This window comes from Semicossyphus pulcher, unplaced genomic scaffold, assembly GCF_022749685.1.
Source record: "Semicossyphus pulcher isolate SPU_LCO1_2020_fin unplaced genomic scaffold, fSemPul1.0.p SCAF_15, whole genome shotgun sequence".
In the NCBI taxonomy this organism is placed as follows: domain Eukaryota; kingdom Metazoa; phylum Chordata; class Actinopteri; order Labriformes; family Labridae; genus Semicossyphus; species Semicossyphus pulcher.
This window is the reverse complement of record NW_027211659.1, coordinates 23818776-23834593: the sequence shown is the minus strand read 5'-3', so window position 1 is coordinate 23834593 and position 15818 is coordinate 23818776. Positions and strand designations below refer to the sequence as shown.

At 41.1% G+C, this 15818-nt stretch overlaps 1 protein-coding gene across 1 annotated transcript; it reads right to left on the bottom strand.

Annotated features, from left to right (window-relative positions):
• Window positions 1–664: 664 nt before the first annotated feature.
• Window positions 665–13978, bottom strand: LOC138592670 (protein FAM171B-like). Its single transcript, XM_069663512.1, has 8 exons — window positions 13686–13978; window positions 6765–6998; window positions 4855–4947; window positions 4512–4670; window positions 3940–4110; window positions 2872–2988; window positions 2590–2713; window positions 665–2035 (listed from the first exon to the last, which is right to left on the bottom strand). Exons 1-8 carry the CDS (start codon window positions 13861–13863, stop codon window positions 1135–1137), a joined length of 1977 nt encoding a protein of 658 aa, XP_069519613.1. The 5' UTR covers window positions 13864–13978; the 3' UTR covers window positions 665–1134.
• Between the last annotated feature and the right edge of the window lie 1840 nt (window positions 13979–15818).

The following is a 15818-nucleotide window of genomic DNA, read 5'->3' as shown; positions in this document are numbered from 1 at the left end:
AAGTATTGTTCACAAATTTGTCTAAATCTGTGTTAGTGAGCACTTCTCCTTTGCCAAGATAATCCATCCACCTCACAGGTGTGGCATATCAAGATGCTGATTAGACAGCATGATTATTGCACAGGTGTGCCTTAGGCTGGCCACAATAAAAGGCCACTCTAAAATGTGAGATGTCAGAAAACCAGTCAGTATCTGGTGTGACCACCATTTGCCTCATGCAGTGCAACACATCTCCTTCGCATAGAGTTGATCAGGTTTTTGTGACATTTGTGTACAACAAGTCTCAGATCTTTGAGTTCAGCTCATGAAAAATGGGAGCAAAAACAAAAGTGTTTATATTTTTGTTCAGTGTAGCTCACCGCTTAGCTCCGCCTACCCTCTCTGGCAAACCAGCCACTTTTGCAATTGCAAAGGCTTTCATCAGTGGGCCATAGGCTCAATCACCATTGTGTTACCTCATTCGGCAATAGATAGAGACTTAACAGACATTTATTTACATGAAAATCTTCCAGATTATTACTTTAAAAAACAGGTTCATCACATGAAGTGACCCTCATATCTGTGGTCACTGTCACCGTCACAGTGATAATATACAAGTACCAAAAATAGTTCACAGTTTCAGACTGTATATTGTAAGTTATAAAAAATGCTCAACACAGAGGTCAGTTCTTTTTTATTTAAATATGACGAAATGATTCACTTCATGATAATACACACAAAAACATGAACACAATACAAATTACATTGTTAAATAACAGATATCCAGTTATGTAAGATTAATCACGGTAGCCTGTCCAATAATCTTGAAAGAATAAAACATTAGTGACTTCGTCCTTGTAGAAGCGGACAGTAAAAACTAAGAGCTGTATTTTGGGGTACTTTTGGTTAATACTGAAAGTTGAGGAGGAGATCAGAGATGAAACAGGTTGTTAGAAAGCAGGTTATGTAAGAGACTATCAGGGAAGTATGTCCAAATGCTCTGCTTTGGACTGTTCACACTTTTGTACTTTTACAACAGTTGCAACTCAGCATGTGTGAAATAATCTGATGGTTAAACTGGGCCTGCGCCCCCACCTTAGATTGGCTGTTTTAATCATAAATATGTAGGCTGTAAGCATGGAGGCGTTCAGAGTTTCACTGCGGAGGTGCCTGTTTACTGCTGCATGTGCTTTTGACAAATGTATTATTGCGCTCCAGAGTCACAGCCCTCCTTCCAGGCGTCTGGTTCAGTTCGCTCATGTCCACTCCTGAGTCTAAGCTGGTTTCTCTGCTGTCTGCCGGCCTTCGTCTCCGCTGCTGCTCTGTCACCGCGTAATGGATCTCGGCTGCAGGTTTGCCTTCCAGAGACACAAACCAGGCCCGAGGAGGCTGTAGGGAGGGGATTTTAGAAAGATCTGCAAAGGCATGCACTGAGTGTCTGCTGCCCACCATTTTACTTAATGTTCCTGGGACCGATGCTGACTCTGGGAGGCTGAAGTGACTCCTGGATGTGCTGGTGGAGGTTTCAGCCTGAGAGCCCCCTAGGACCCCCAGCCCGTCCTCATTTTCTCCAGCCTGGTTTGGGGGCGCAGAGGGACCTTTTGGCAGAGTTTGCGTGAAACTGTCTTTTCTCGGCGGGTCAGCTGCAGCACCGTTGGAAGCCCCAGAGCGAGGAAGAGTGGCCGACTTGCCCCACTGAGACTGCTCTGGCTGCTCCTCCAAATGGAAGTACGCCGGAGCGTGAAGGATGGCAACAGGCTGGTTGTAGAAAAACAAATTCTCTGTCAGGGAGGCAGTGTTCAGATCCAGTTCATTGCACTCCACTGCAATGGCCACAGCACCCGGGTTGGCTATTACGTTGCCGTTGTGCATAGAAATAACAGAGGCATTGTGCAGATTATCCCCCCTCTCTGTGAAGGATTGGTTCAGTCCACCCTGTGCGTGACAGAGGTCCCCTGAAGATAGCTCAAAGATGTCATCGTCACATGTGGAGGTGGTTTGGTCTTTCCTCATCACTGGGAGGATCTTCTTTGTCTTATTCTGACTGACTGAAGTTCTGTAGATGACACAGATTAATTGCCTCGATCAGCGAAAGGCCAAACCAACAGTTTTGACTAAAGGTGTGTTCAGACCAAAAGTGCTGCAGAGTGATTTCATACAAAGTCAATGCAATGACTTCACCAATTATTATATCGCATTAGAAATGATTCATCCAAACTCCATTTAATAGTGACAATTTATTTTGGTATCCTTACACCCCTTTTTTGTGACTAAATCACAGCAAAAAAATATAGTTTTGGTTCGTCTGCATTAGTGAGCCATGCTGCAGCCAATGTGGAATTATTCAAGCTATGTGTTGGGTTTATTGGCATATCTGTAAGGGCAAATATTGGTGTGTATAACCAATGCAAATAAACAAAAAATACTGTGGTCAACTTTTGGTTTGAACACAGCATTTAAGTTCACCCTGTACACACATGATTACATCGTAGGAATACAGACATTGTAAACACTTCAGTTCACAGACATTTTCAGTTCATGTTAACATATTTTCAACTTATCTCACAGAATACACTTTATACTTTAAAATGAGATAAAAGCTTATTTTACCTGCGGTAACACAATAACCCGACCAGAAGACAGATGACAATGAGAAGCATTCCTCCAACGACAACCATCAGGAGAGATGAATGGCTCAGGATGAAGTCAATGGGAATGTCAAGTCCAAAGAATCCTAAAGCGGCAGAAGATATAAACAACTTCTAATGACTGTAAACAAAGTTCATTTTGCAGCTAAAGATGTTATTTATCTGAAAATCCTCAGCCTTACATGACTGACCTTTTTTTTTTTTTACATGTCAATATCAAAGCATTCTTAAAAAGGGTACTTGCCTCTGGTAGGTGACAGAGGTGCTGCTATCCAGTAACCAAGGTGAGGAGCCGTGAATGTCCACTTGAGTTTTCCTTCCACTGACACCACTGTGCCCAGTCCTTTTCTCATCCATCCACCTGTGTGAAACAAACTATTTAATAAACTATGTATGGAATCATGTTAAATTCATTCAAACCTTTATTGAGAAAGTCATTGAGGTTTCCCTCATTTGCAATCATGTGAAGATACAGAAAACTATACAATTACAACAAACCAAACACACAATACTAATACTAATAAATAATTGCAAACTGAAGTGAAGCGATTTGAGACCATCGCCTTCATTTGTCTGTATACAGAATACAATGAGTGTCGTATGAATCTCCAGTAATTAATCTAAGATCAGCATGATAAACTGAGTCCAGGGATTTGACAGTGGAAGCAGCAGCATGTCTGTAGATTATATCATTATAATCTAGGACTGACAAAAAGACTGATTCAGTTATAACTTTTCTACAGTGAACAGGGAAGTGGGAGGTTTTTGTCAATGTTTTTAAGAAATTCTTAAACAACCACTACAATCCAGTCAGCTTTGGCAAATAAGGAGGGCTCTAAAAGTAATGTAATGCTGCATGAAAAAGAAAAAAGTTAGTTAGCGACTTAACACTTTTTTTTCCCTTGATTTTAAGTATTTTAAGCAAACCTACAATCTTTTATCTAAACTTCCAGAAAACCTGAGGGCTGCTTTGCGATGTCGTGCTGACTGACACTTAAAGACTTTTGTGTTGCAGCCACACAATATACTTCCAATTATATAGTATATGCTTCCAGTCATAAGTTTGAAATTAGGGCTACCTGTCATGGAATAAAAAATGTGTTATACAAAATTTAAGTAGTGACTATTTCATGTCCTGCTATGTGAGTCTTGGTAATACCTGCTGTTATGTTAACGGTTTATTTCATTGGTGGACATCTGAGGCCCCTTAATGAAGCTACACTTTCCAGGTGAAGGCCATAAAATATTCCTCATTGCCTCTACTCATTTGTTCAAAGATGAAAACCTGTGCATGGTTGTGACTTTCACTCACCAGTGGTGCGGTTAAAGAACCACGCAGGAACAGTGTTTGAGCTCTGCAGTCCACAGCTGTCGGGGATGCTGAGGCTGATCTGTATGGGCCCACTCACATGTAACTCTGTGTCTCCGGAGAAAAGCTGCACACTGACAGCCGCCACCGGGCTCAACTCCACGCTGACGTATCCTGGAAGACAGAAAAGGTAATGCTTGAGAGAATATGAGGAAGAGACTGATTCAGCTGATCTTTAGTGGGATGGATAGCTATGGTGGTAGTTTAACGTTGCTACAGTTTGCATATGTTTCTTGCAGTGTCTGATGGTCTGTTTTTTTATATTTGTGGGGCAAAACAAAGCCTATGTTTCTGTCTACAATAAAGTACTTTTATATCACCACTAGATGGCACAACAGAAACAATATCCACATTTTCACAGTGGGTTTTCCCTATATCTGAACTTTCAGTTACTTTAGTCATATTTAATTCAGGAGGCACCGCAACTTTTAAATATCAGAATGTGAGGCTATTTTTTTTTAATTGAATTAATTGAATATACTGTAGTAGTATAAATACTGCCGGAATACATCTACCTGATTTACTGCTCATGATGCCCAAAGTGTTGGGGAAGTTGTTCTCCTGTGACGGCAGCTTAGTGATGGTCAGGTAAGCTTTAACAGCTGTGATATTGCTGCTGTCTGTCAGATTCAGCAGGCTCTTTGGAAACTGCACAATCGGCTGCGACCAAGTATCTGCAAATAAAGAAAAACAAGGTAAATAAATGTTTGTGAAATGTGTATATTTTTTCCTTCAGTGCAGCTCTTTGGCTAATACAAAGTGTTTTCTGAAGTCTATGCTGGTAGAGAGAGACAGAGAGGGTACGCACAAGAAGGAGAGAGAGAGTAATTATAAAGTGTGACTCTAACAGTACATTACCCGATCCTTTGCCAGAGATAAGGACCGAATCATCAAAGAGCCAGATGTTCCCCTGGTTCAGCCCCAGTAGTGACATGGTCACAGATGAAAATACTGCAAAAATGATAAAAGAAGAAAAGACAAAGATGCAAATTAAGCTGAAAATTCACTTAAGTTAAGTTGTTCCACTATATGGCAGTGAGACTCAACCTTTCACACACACAGGCAAGAAATGGGTTAATACACTTTTGTTTTGGTGAGGGTTTATCTTAGCTTTTACTACTAAACAATAAATCAGGTAGTCAATAGAAAGGCAAAGAAGTGTTCGGTGGCAAATGAGCAACAAGGACAGGAGAAGACACACTCTGATGTGGGTTATAAAATGATCCTAAACAAATTGTTCTGCTTGGGTGCTGTGACAAATGAAGTCTAACATGTGATGGAGTGAAGCTAAAAATTGGACTTGAATGACAGCCAGAAAGTTCTCTTTAGTCTATCAGGCTCAGTGTTTTGTCTGACTGTGATGGTAATTATGTGAAGTGTTCTGTTTAAAGCGATAATCTGGAAGATTTTCATGTAAATAAATGTCTGTTAAGTCACTATCTATCGCCGAATGAGGTAACGCAATGGTGATTGAGCCTATGGCCCACTGATGAAAGCCTTTGCATTTGCAGTATTACAGACTGGGTGTCTGTGGTGACATTCGCAGAAGAAATCACAAGCGGCGCCCAGATAGTGACGCGTTTTCCATCAGCCAGCAGTGGTTGGTCTGCCAAAGAGGGTAGGTGGAGCTAAGCGGCTGCTTTTCCGGTCTCTGCAAGTGTTGCGAGTAAACAGTAATCTACTATGGCTGAACAAACAAAGGAAAGATGGATGACTACAGATACAACTTCAAAAATAAGTGAAAATCCAAAGAAAAAGAAACAAACTTGAGACTCAGATGAAGCAAACAGTCTAAAAAGGAAAGTGACCGTCAGCGAGGAAAATCAAGAGTTACAACCGGAGCCAACCGTGGACGTCACACATGCAACACTGTGTGGATATCTGGGAAGTGTGCTCCCGCAATTATCGTTTATTACCATAGGTGCCGCCAAAGAGAACGAAACTGAGATCTTGGAGATTACCACTTTAAGGGAAAAAAATGCTTCTGTATATACTGTGACTGTGTGGTATCCACCTACATTATCTTTATGAGTCAAACTAAATACACACAGCCACACTGAATGCAGCATAATTTCCGGGCACAAATCTCTCATCACTCTGGGCAGTGCTAAGAGTCTTGTTTGACAATTGACTGTTCAACATGAGTCTGGTTCTGCTCGAGGTTTCTGCCTGTTAAAAGGAAGTTTTTCCTTGCCAATGCGCAAAATGTTGCTAAGTGCTACTCCAGGTGACTCATGTTGGGCCTCTCTTTAAATAACATAACAAAGAGTGCGGTCTAGACCTGCTCTTTTTGTAAAGTGTCTCGAGATAACTTTGGTTATTATTTGGCGCTATACAGATAAAATTTGATTGATTGAAAATAATCATGTTACATTTTGTTTAATACAGTTATTTCGTTGAAACAGCAGCCTTCTGAGTACTTTTGTAGATATGGGTGTAAATCTGCACAGAAAAGGTCTTTTTATCAGCCGCCACACCAGTTATTAGTCAATTTTGCTTTTTGAAAAGGGTATGTGTTTTAAATATTCCATAGTGGTTCAGCTTTATTAAAAAAGTCATTGTTTGGCCTCAACTTGGACAGGCAGGGTCATGAAGCAACAGATCCTGAACTGACAGCAAGACAAATTGATTGGAAAAACTCAGCCATCAACTCAAAGAAAAGTCTAAATGATACAGCCACTCTTATTTTAATTAATTTAATACAGGTCGGAATCTGAAGGGTTTGAACAATGGAACCATTAAGCACATAAACCTCTTTAATATCTTACTTGGCATTCTGCTGGCTTTGCAGGGCAGCAGTGTGCACATGTAGCCATCCTTGCTGGCCACGATCGTGATAGGCATCCCCGCTTGGTAGGGCACATTAATCAGAACACCACCATCCTCCCCTGTAAGAGCAGCGTTGGTCCTGGTGTAGTTGATGTAGACCTCCACCATCGCCTGGCTCAGGAACTGACGACTCAGCGCGCTGTTGACCTGTACCTTAAGGTTAAAGGCAGAACCTGGGGAGGAAAAAAAGAATGAGTAAGGACAAAGACGGGTGGTCGGAAGCAATTGAGCTGCTTTTAGAGCGACAAGAGGACAATTTACAGTTGAGTTCAAGTTCAATCAAGTTCACATTCACCCAGAATCTATAAGGGATGGTCAATTACCAAAGAAAACCTCAATTACAATCTCAGTTACATCTCTCTGACACTCTCTCGACAACATCATAAGCTCCACAAAGGCTTCATTTCTTGTATGGACTGCATGATAAAGAATAACACGGTGTACCTGTTCTCATGCACTATGCTTAAATGCTTTAATGGAGTTAGATGAATATCCAATTAACCTTGACGGGACCTCATTGACAACAAAACAGGAGAAGTAATTTGTGGGACCCCTGGAGGATATCAATCAATTAATCCCAGCAGATTAAACAGAGGTGCACACAAATGCGATGAGTTAATTTGGCCAATTAGCACAGATACGTTTTCCTTAAAGACAGAATAATGCTACATTGGTATGCAGACAGCTCACAGAGCATATTTCCAATAATGTGACTCTCATAAGGAAGCCCTGATTATTTCCTGCTTTCAGGGAGCTCCAAGAGAATCTCATTTAGTGCCTGATGGTAATGTGACACCTTATCCACAAATCCAATTAGACACTTTGACAATGTGCACCAACTCCAGATAGTAAGTAAGTTCATGACAAAAGACTCTTTCTCAGTGGCAGTGTAGCATAACAATGAAGGAATGCTTTTACATTACAAGTTGCCCAGATGAATAAATGGTGGTGATGCAGTTAAAGGCCACAGTGGATCAGTGAATGTGGGGCACAAAATGTATTAAAGCTGCAGTAATCAGTGCTTTTATATGGCTCAAATGACAACGTGTCATGTGAAAGCTGTCTTTCAAATGGATTGGTTGTAAGGATGCAAGTTTACGTTTTGGGTTAATGTTACTCTCTGCTCTTATCAATGTGGTTTAAAAGAAACGTAGCGCTACCTGCCCAGCACGAAACAGCAAAAAAAGATTGAAACCAAGCTGGGGAACCAGCCTGTTATCGTTCCAAATAGGGCTGCATGATGTTGAAAAAAAGACGTTGCGTTATCTTTCTGTTATCTCATTTTTAAAAAATCAGGAAATTATACGAGATAAACACATGTGCTTTCATAGGAGCCCTGGTTGGGATACAGGGGGCCTTTTTGTGAGGAGTTTACAAGTTCTCCCTGTGCATGCGTGGGTTCCCTCTGCGTACTCCAGCTTCCTCCCACAGTCCGAAGACATGCTCGCTAGGTTCACTGGTGACTCTAAATTGCCTGTAGGTGTGAGTGTGAAAGGTTGTCTGTCTCTGTGTGTCAGAACTGTGATTGACTGGCGATCAGTCCAGGGTGTACCCCACCTCTCGCCCAATGACAGCTGAGACCCTGAACAGGATAAGCGGTACAGATAATGGATGGATGGATGGATGGAAAACAAAGCCGCCACGCAAAACTAAAAGCCTGCCTCAAAAGCAAGCCTGATCATCCCGCCGATATTATCTATGACGGCAGCAGCGTCACGTGCTTGGCAGGTGACACACAGACTCTGCAGCTCAGCGTCAGTTCACTCTGTGCTCTGATTAAGAGCTGCACGAATGTGATGTCAGACTTTTGTTGTAGATTAGTGATGGAAAAGGAGAAACTGGCCAGTACTCCTTTTGCACCAAGCAACAATAAAGTAGCAGCTCTGGGTGTTTCACTTAATTTGCTCACAATTGCACGTCCTGTGATGTGATTTCTGCACATGTGAGAGTTAAATTCTAACGCCTTGTCACGGCCCTCTGCATCTCATAGGGATGCATAAGGTACCTTTCAGCATCTGCATGAGACACAAGGGCTTTCAACTAAATGTGATGTAAAACCATCCGCATCAATATCAGACATTTAGAGAAACTGCTTTGTTTATGTAGTAGAAAGACAGAAAGTCAAGTCAGGTGGTGAATGAAGCAATGGAGGGATCATACACCTCAACACACTCATCCAGGAATCAGGGTTTGAGTCTGTGAATCCAAAACAATACATGGTGTTATCATCAATACCTACCCCAGGTTTTCCATGAACATTAACCATGTCATTTTGTTTAATGTCTAAAGCTAAGCACTCTAACCACATGATAAAAGCGAAGAAAAAAGATGCTGCCGAATGTGTCTCTTGACATGCAACAGAGCATCTTGTGAGTCTGAATGAGTAACCAAAGGGCTGTGACAAAGTGTCGAGTTCTACAACATGGGATGAGAACGCTTTGGAACACGATGAAACATTTTGCTACTAAAGAGGCAAATATTTTTTATAAGGAGATGGAGGGGACAAAATTCAAGCTACAGTAAAAGTAGAGTACAATAAATATGACAATGAATGCTAATGTCGGAAAAGTATATAGGCAACTGTGTGCAAACACATTCACTAAGGCTGCTTTCATGCTGCAGCAAAAAGTGTCCCAATTGCATGCGACTTGTATTTGAACACTAAAATCAGAATTGTAGGACGGAGTATTAGGGCCACATTAAAGAAAAAAATAATAATAAAAAAAATATATAGTAATATAATATAAAATAAAAATTAAGATTTCGAGAATAAAGTCGTAATTTTACGAGAATAAAGTTGTAATTTTAGGCTATGGTTAGCTTGTATCTTATTTTGAAGGGTAATATCAGAAGAGCAGCCAGTCGCCTGCGCTAAAATGACAAAGATCACGAGTCATTTTCAAATAAAATCACTTTTCAGAGTCCTGATAGTTATGACAATGTGGTGCTGATGTTCCGAAAGATTAAATATTATATATATATTAAATATAGTGTGCTCATGCATTACAAGGCAGGAGATCTTGCATGTTCTCGCAAGGTACATGTATGCTATGCTTCAATGCTACCGGGTGTGTTCAGTAATACAGCTCTGGCTGAAGTTGTGTTAAGTCTCCGGTGCAATCATTTACAAGCAGAACTTCACAAGATGTTCACTGTGAAGTTATACTTCACACGTTCCTCATTTTAGTGAAGGTGGCTGGCTGCTATTTATAATATTTAGGCTTACAGTCTAAAATTACGACTTTGTTCTAATAAAATAATGACTTTATTCTCATAATATTATGACTTTATTCTCGTAAAATTACAATTTTATTCTCGTAATATTACGACTTTATTCTAGTAATATTACGACTTTTTTTCTTGTACAATTACGATTTTATTGTTGTAATATTATGACTTTATCCTCAAAATCTTTTTATTTTTTTATTTTTTTATGTGGCCCTAATACTCCAACGTAGAATTGGTCCGCGTTGCCTTGGTAATATGCACATTTCCAGGAGTGATTCTAAAGAAGAAGAAGAAGACTTCCTTTTTCCGATTGACCATGGAGGACAACGACATGCAGCAGTGGAAAGACGGCGAAATAGCAGATTTAATTGCTATTTGGGGAGATGCCTCAGTCCAATCAAAACTAGAAGGCTCATACCACAACCTAAGTGTGTTTGGAAATATCTCCAGAGAAATATACCACTCTTGTCTGTTTTGCCCGTCTCTGATGGAGAGGTCGCTTATTTGCACAAAAGTTTATGCACATCCAAAGTCCCTACGCCCGAGAGCCATGTCAGCGGATGTGACATCTCTGTTATTGTTGTTTGCACGCGCAAAATTATTTTTTAAAATTATTTTCTGTTCACATTGAGATCTTACCTGGGTCACATTCTAAAACAGATATGAACAGTGACCCCAAGAAAAATCACATATGAGCTCCAAAGCGGAATTGAGCTTGAAGACCTGCAGCATGAACGCAGCCTAAAACAACATTACCAGGGGATCATTGCTTAGTGTTGTGTGTCTTCAGGTCTAATGTGGCCCAATAACTGTAAATTTGAACTTTCTGGCAGTTAAAACACCTGACACCTGAAAATCATGAGTGTGGCCTTAGATTGAGGCTAAAACAGTGTGTTTATTCCAACACCACTTGGAAGCGTTTAACCACAAGTGCCTCATAACAAATAGTGATAAAGTCCTGACCTGAACACTGCTCTAAAGAAACTGCTTAGTACCAAGAGTACTGTGTACGCTGCAAAAGGTTGCCAGCATTGGCCACTGCCAAGGTACTTTCTTTCACCTACTGCCCTGCTATTAATATTCTCTACTGAATTGTACTGTTCCCATCCAGTCTGAGCTTGAAGTGAGTTTCGGGAGCCATAAATCTCAGCATCTGGCACATCATCAACCCTTAAAGTTACAGTATAGCATAGTTATTTTCTGCCAGGGAGCCATAAAAAAGGTCCTTATAAGTAATTTAAAGCTGCAACATCACTAAAGCAGCAATCTCCGCAGTCATAATGACTCAAGCATCTTTCTCCAATGGTGACAAATCAGCACCGACAGCAGCAGTGGGTGAATTTGCCGCTGGTCTCATTGCTTTAATCCTGCTGCTAAACGATCTGCCAAAGCTTTACTGAAACACATGAAGCCGTGCCTTATGCCACCAGCTTTCACAATATTTAAACCCAGATCATCCCAAATCATTGCCCCCAACAATTCCCTTTGATCAGACACAGACAAATGCCTGCAGCCGCCAGGAATCGCCTGCAATTTCAGCCCCGACATAAACATCCTCACTTGGCAGGGTGAGTGTCAGCCCACTGGGATACTTACACCAGTGCAGGTGGACAAGAGGATGCGTGTTTTGGGAGAGGCAGCCTCCTTGATTTGTGTTGTGCCTCAGTGGCCCAACATAACAGAAGGGGGTCGCTCCATCTGAAGTGGAGGTGTTTCGTGCCAGATTACTATAATCTTCCCATTTGGCGAACTGAACCTCGCCACAAAGAGGTTTATGAAGAGGATTGAAATGGGTCGTCTGGGCCACAGAGGCAGAGATGAGAAATAGATCCTGTGTTGTGCGTGATGTGGCTACAACACTGGTATTATCAGGCACATAAAAGTTTAATGTCGAGATTGCTTTTGTAGTGAGTAAAGCATTTTCAAAGCTTTCTTTATTCATCTGGCATTTTTATTTATAGTGTCCAGAAGACATTTCCACAGCTTCCGAGCTTCTTGCACAGAAAATGAGCACAGAAAGTGTTACAATTATTAAAAACGTCAACAATTTGTGTGAGCTTCAATATGAAGCAGATTGTTTCTACATTATTATCATTTCGCCAGAGATTTTGATTACAAGAAGGAGCACAAACATGTTGACTGGTCAGTTTTGTGAGACCCCCAGGCAGCACAAACAGATGGTCCAACAGGGACTTATCTTTGGTAACCCCCCCTCCACCCTCCACCCTCCACCCTCCGCAAAAACGTGTGTGCATGTATGTGTGTGTGTGTGTGTGTGTGTGTGTGTGTGTCTGTGTGCGTGTGTGTGTTGGAATTAGGCCACAAATTCCACTGATGGAGGGAAAACACAAGCGCACACTTAGATATTTAGGCCAAATCGGCCTCAAGCACGAGTCAGCAATATCACATTTGAAGTGAAACAAAAGGTGCTTAGGGTGAGGCTGGGTGAGCGGGTGGCACGGGGACTTCATGTCCTAAAAAACACCAGTTTATTTGTAATCAAATTAACAGACTTAAAGATTTAATCATTTTGGCAGGGGAGGATTGGACTTTGCTCATTATGAAGGGACAACAACTCGAATGTTGTTCTCAGCACGGGAGAGCTGACCATCTGGTCCAAGAAGGAGGAGGTTTCTGAACATTTAAGTCCTTTTTTTTCCGTTATAGTGTAAGGTGAAAGTGGGCAGTCACTCCCCTGAGAGCTTTGCTCTGTACAAGAAGGGTAAACAAGGAAGGTTTGGCAGCCATCATGGGTTCTTAGGGACAACACCATGCTTGGGTGCATTTCCAAGTATTTCAGGCGATAACTCAGACTGGAGGATCATGTGATGACGGATGGTAATGCACTCCCACAGCAGCATGAATTAGTCATGAATCAGTTGATAAGTGAACAGGGTCACAAATCCCTCTTTCAGCTCCTCTTCATCGCTCTGTTGTAAACAAGGAGGCTGTCATGGAGAGGGAGTGCGTCTGTGTGTGTGTGTGTGTGTAACACAGAGGGATGCACTCTACAAAGAGGGAGGGAGAGCATATTTTCACTTTCACAATTAAAAGAGCCAAGTGAATCTTGTCAAAGAAGTCTGCTGACATGAAAACACATGGTTTAATAATGCAGATTTCGTGATATTTCGCACATATTTTACTTTTAATGGACAAGCAGGCCTAACGCTGACTGTTATTCTGATTTAATGAAATTCAGGCCAACTCCTTAGTCTCTTTAACATGTTAGTATGTTGTTATAATGCACATAAAAGCTGATAAATTGCTGCCTTGATCTGTATTGATGCGGTAAAAACGGAACAGATGGAGAAACCGTTACTCATGAAGTGACAGCAGAGAGCTCCCACACCACTTCTGACTCATGAACAGATCAGTAGATTTGCGAGCAAAGCCTGATACAGATGGTCTGAGCTCACTAAATGAGGCCATCTATAATCTGTTAGGGAAAAAAACCTGGTTATGAAGGTTGATCGAGTAGAAACTGTAACAAAGTCAACATTCATCTTTATTCTCCGGCTACAATGTCATTTTATTCCCTGCTTCAATCCAACATACTGTATGAGGCGCACAGCGTTGAAAGTTTAAAAAAGTTGGACACCACCCTGTGATGCAGTGAACTTACAGCTACTAACCTGATCGTGCATCGAGCACTTGTTGTTGGTTCTGAATGGACTCTTGTTTCATGTGATCCCGGTCTGAAAAGTTCCCCTCATTGATATGCATTGAGCGTCCTGTCGGGCTGAACTGTGCAGACGCTTTCCCATTCTTGCATAAAATCTGCGCGATTAACAAGAAAATCAACAAACGCATGACTTAAAAAAAACACTCAAAGGCTGATCGATCGGTGTCACTTTTTCTGACGAGTCGCACGTGTTTTTTCTACAATTTAGACGCGAACAGAGATGCCCCCTCCGCTGCCATCCTAACTCCTCTGCTGTCACACACTCTTCAAACTGCGCAGTGAAACTCCGCCCCTTTTCCTTTAAGCCGCCTCGTGAGACCCAGACAGAGCTGCTCCATCCAGCCAGCCATCGATCCATCCAAGATGTAATAAATCAAACAAATATAGTTGCTGAGTCCTAAGTAAAAGTAAAAATACAACATTTTTATTTATAAAAAAGCATGTTACAAGTTAAAGTTCTGCATTTATAATCTGTCAAGTCAGGAAATGTACTTTCACAGTTAAGTGTTAACGTGTGTCACCTACAAAGCATAACATGCAAATTAACAAGTAACTTTATCAGTCTGATAAATGCATTGCACTAAACGCAAGTAAGTACAATATCCGTAAAATGTGTTGAAGTATAACTTAAAATAACAGAATAAATATACTTAGATAAAGTAGGCTACATATTAATTGTACTTAAACACAGTACAGCTATTGTACTATTTACCTCCTGCAGACTGGATGGTGTCATACGGCAAAAGATGCAATAGCTAATTTCTACCACTAGATGGTAGTAATGCAGTATCAGTTTACCAACAGAGACATTAGCCATATAAAATCCCATTAATGTATTCACGACTGATGACATATTGGTAAGACTTTAAGCTTACAGTCTGCCCTTGAGGAAAATGAAATGCATAGTAGTGATGTATTAAATACAAGTAGTGGTGATCTGTTCCTGCAGGAGTTGTAGTCACAGTTATACCACTAGTAGTAGTAGTGGTGGTGGTAGTAATTCAGCAGCAGTGGCAGTGATAATGGTGTCTTTACATCATACTTGTGTGTACATTTGTGAACATCCATTGCAAATTAAAAATACATTTCTACTCCCCTTTTTACATTCTACTAATGTTTTCATCATTGACTTAAAACTTGTCCACAGAGCTTCTCGCCAAACATGGTTAAAGGTAAATGGACTGCATTTTTCTAGACTTTAGACCACTCAAAGTATTTCTACACTACATGTCACATTCACCCTTTCACACTCACATTCAGACACTGATGAGCAGAGGCTGCCATGCAAAGTGCCAATCTCCAATCCATTCACCCACAATCTCACCCCCTATGGGCCTTCATTGTCTTGCCCAAGGACACTTCGACATGTAGACCACAGTAGCCGGGGATTTTCTCAGTCAGGACTATATTATTAACATTCTATCCAAACGTGATCCCCATCATTGAGAACAAACCTGAAAATATACACCACAATTTTAAAACCACCTTCCTCTACATCCATCATAGGAAGTGATGGCAATGTGACACAACAGATGCTGTGTCGGCGCATATCTTTATTTTCCAAAGGTATTTAGTGTCTGCGACCAATAATCTAAAGTCATGCTGTAAAGTACTGTGCTGGAGAGATGAACACAATCCTTCCAAAGGAAAAAAAAACCCAAATGAAAACTTGAAAATGTGTCGTTTGTGTTCAGCTGATTTGAGATCTGGTGACTGTGATTCTCATCAACCCTTTCAGTGACCGCCTCGGCCCTGTGTGGAGGAATCTGCATTCATCGTGCCTCTCTGCTCATTTATTCAGGTTTTCTCTTTAATTTGTCTCCTGTCTGTTGATATATTGATCGCTCTGCACCAAGTCATGCGTTCACCAACTGTAATCATGTAATGTGTACACTCATCATGAGCAGGGTAAATGAACGGGTAACCCTTAATCCCTGTGAACTGCATCTAAACTACAAAATGAGATTGCCATTTTAAAGGGAAAATTAGTAACACGTTAAAATTGGCGGCACAATCCTATTTTGGTTGGCAATGTATGTAGCTGTGACACAGTGTCATGTTTGACTGAAGTCACAGTGGTCCA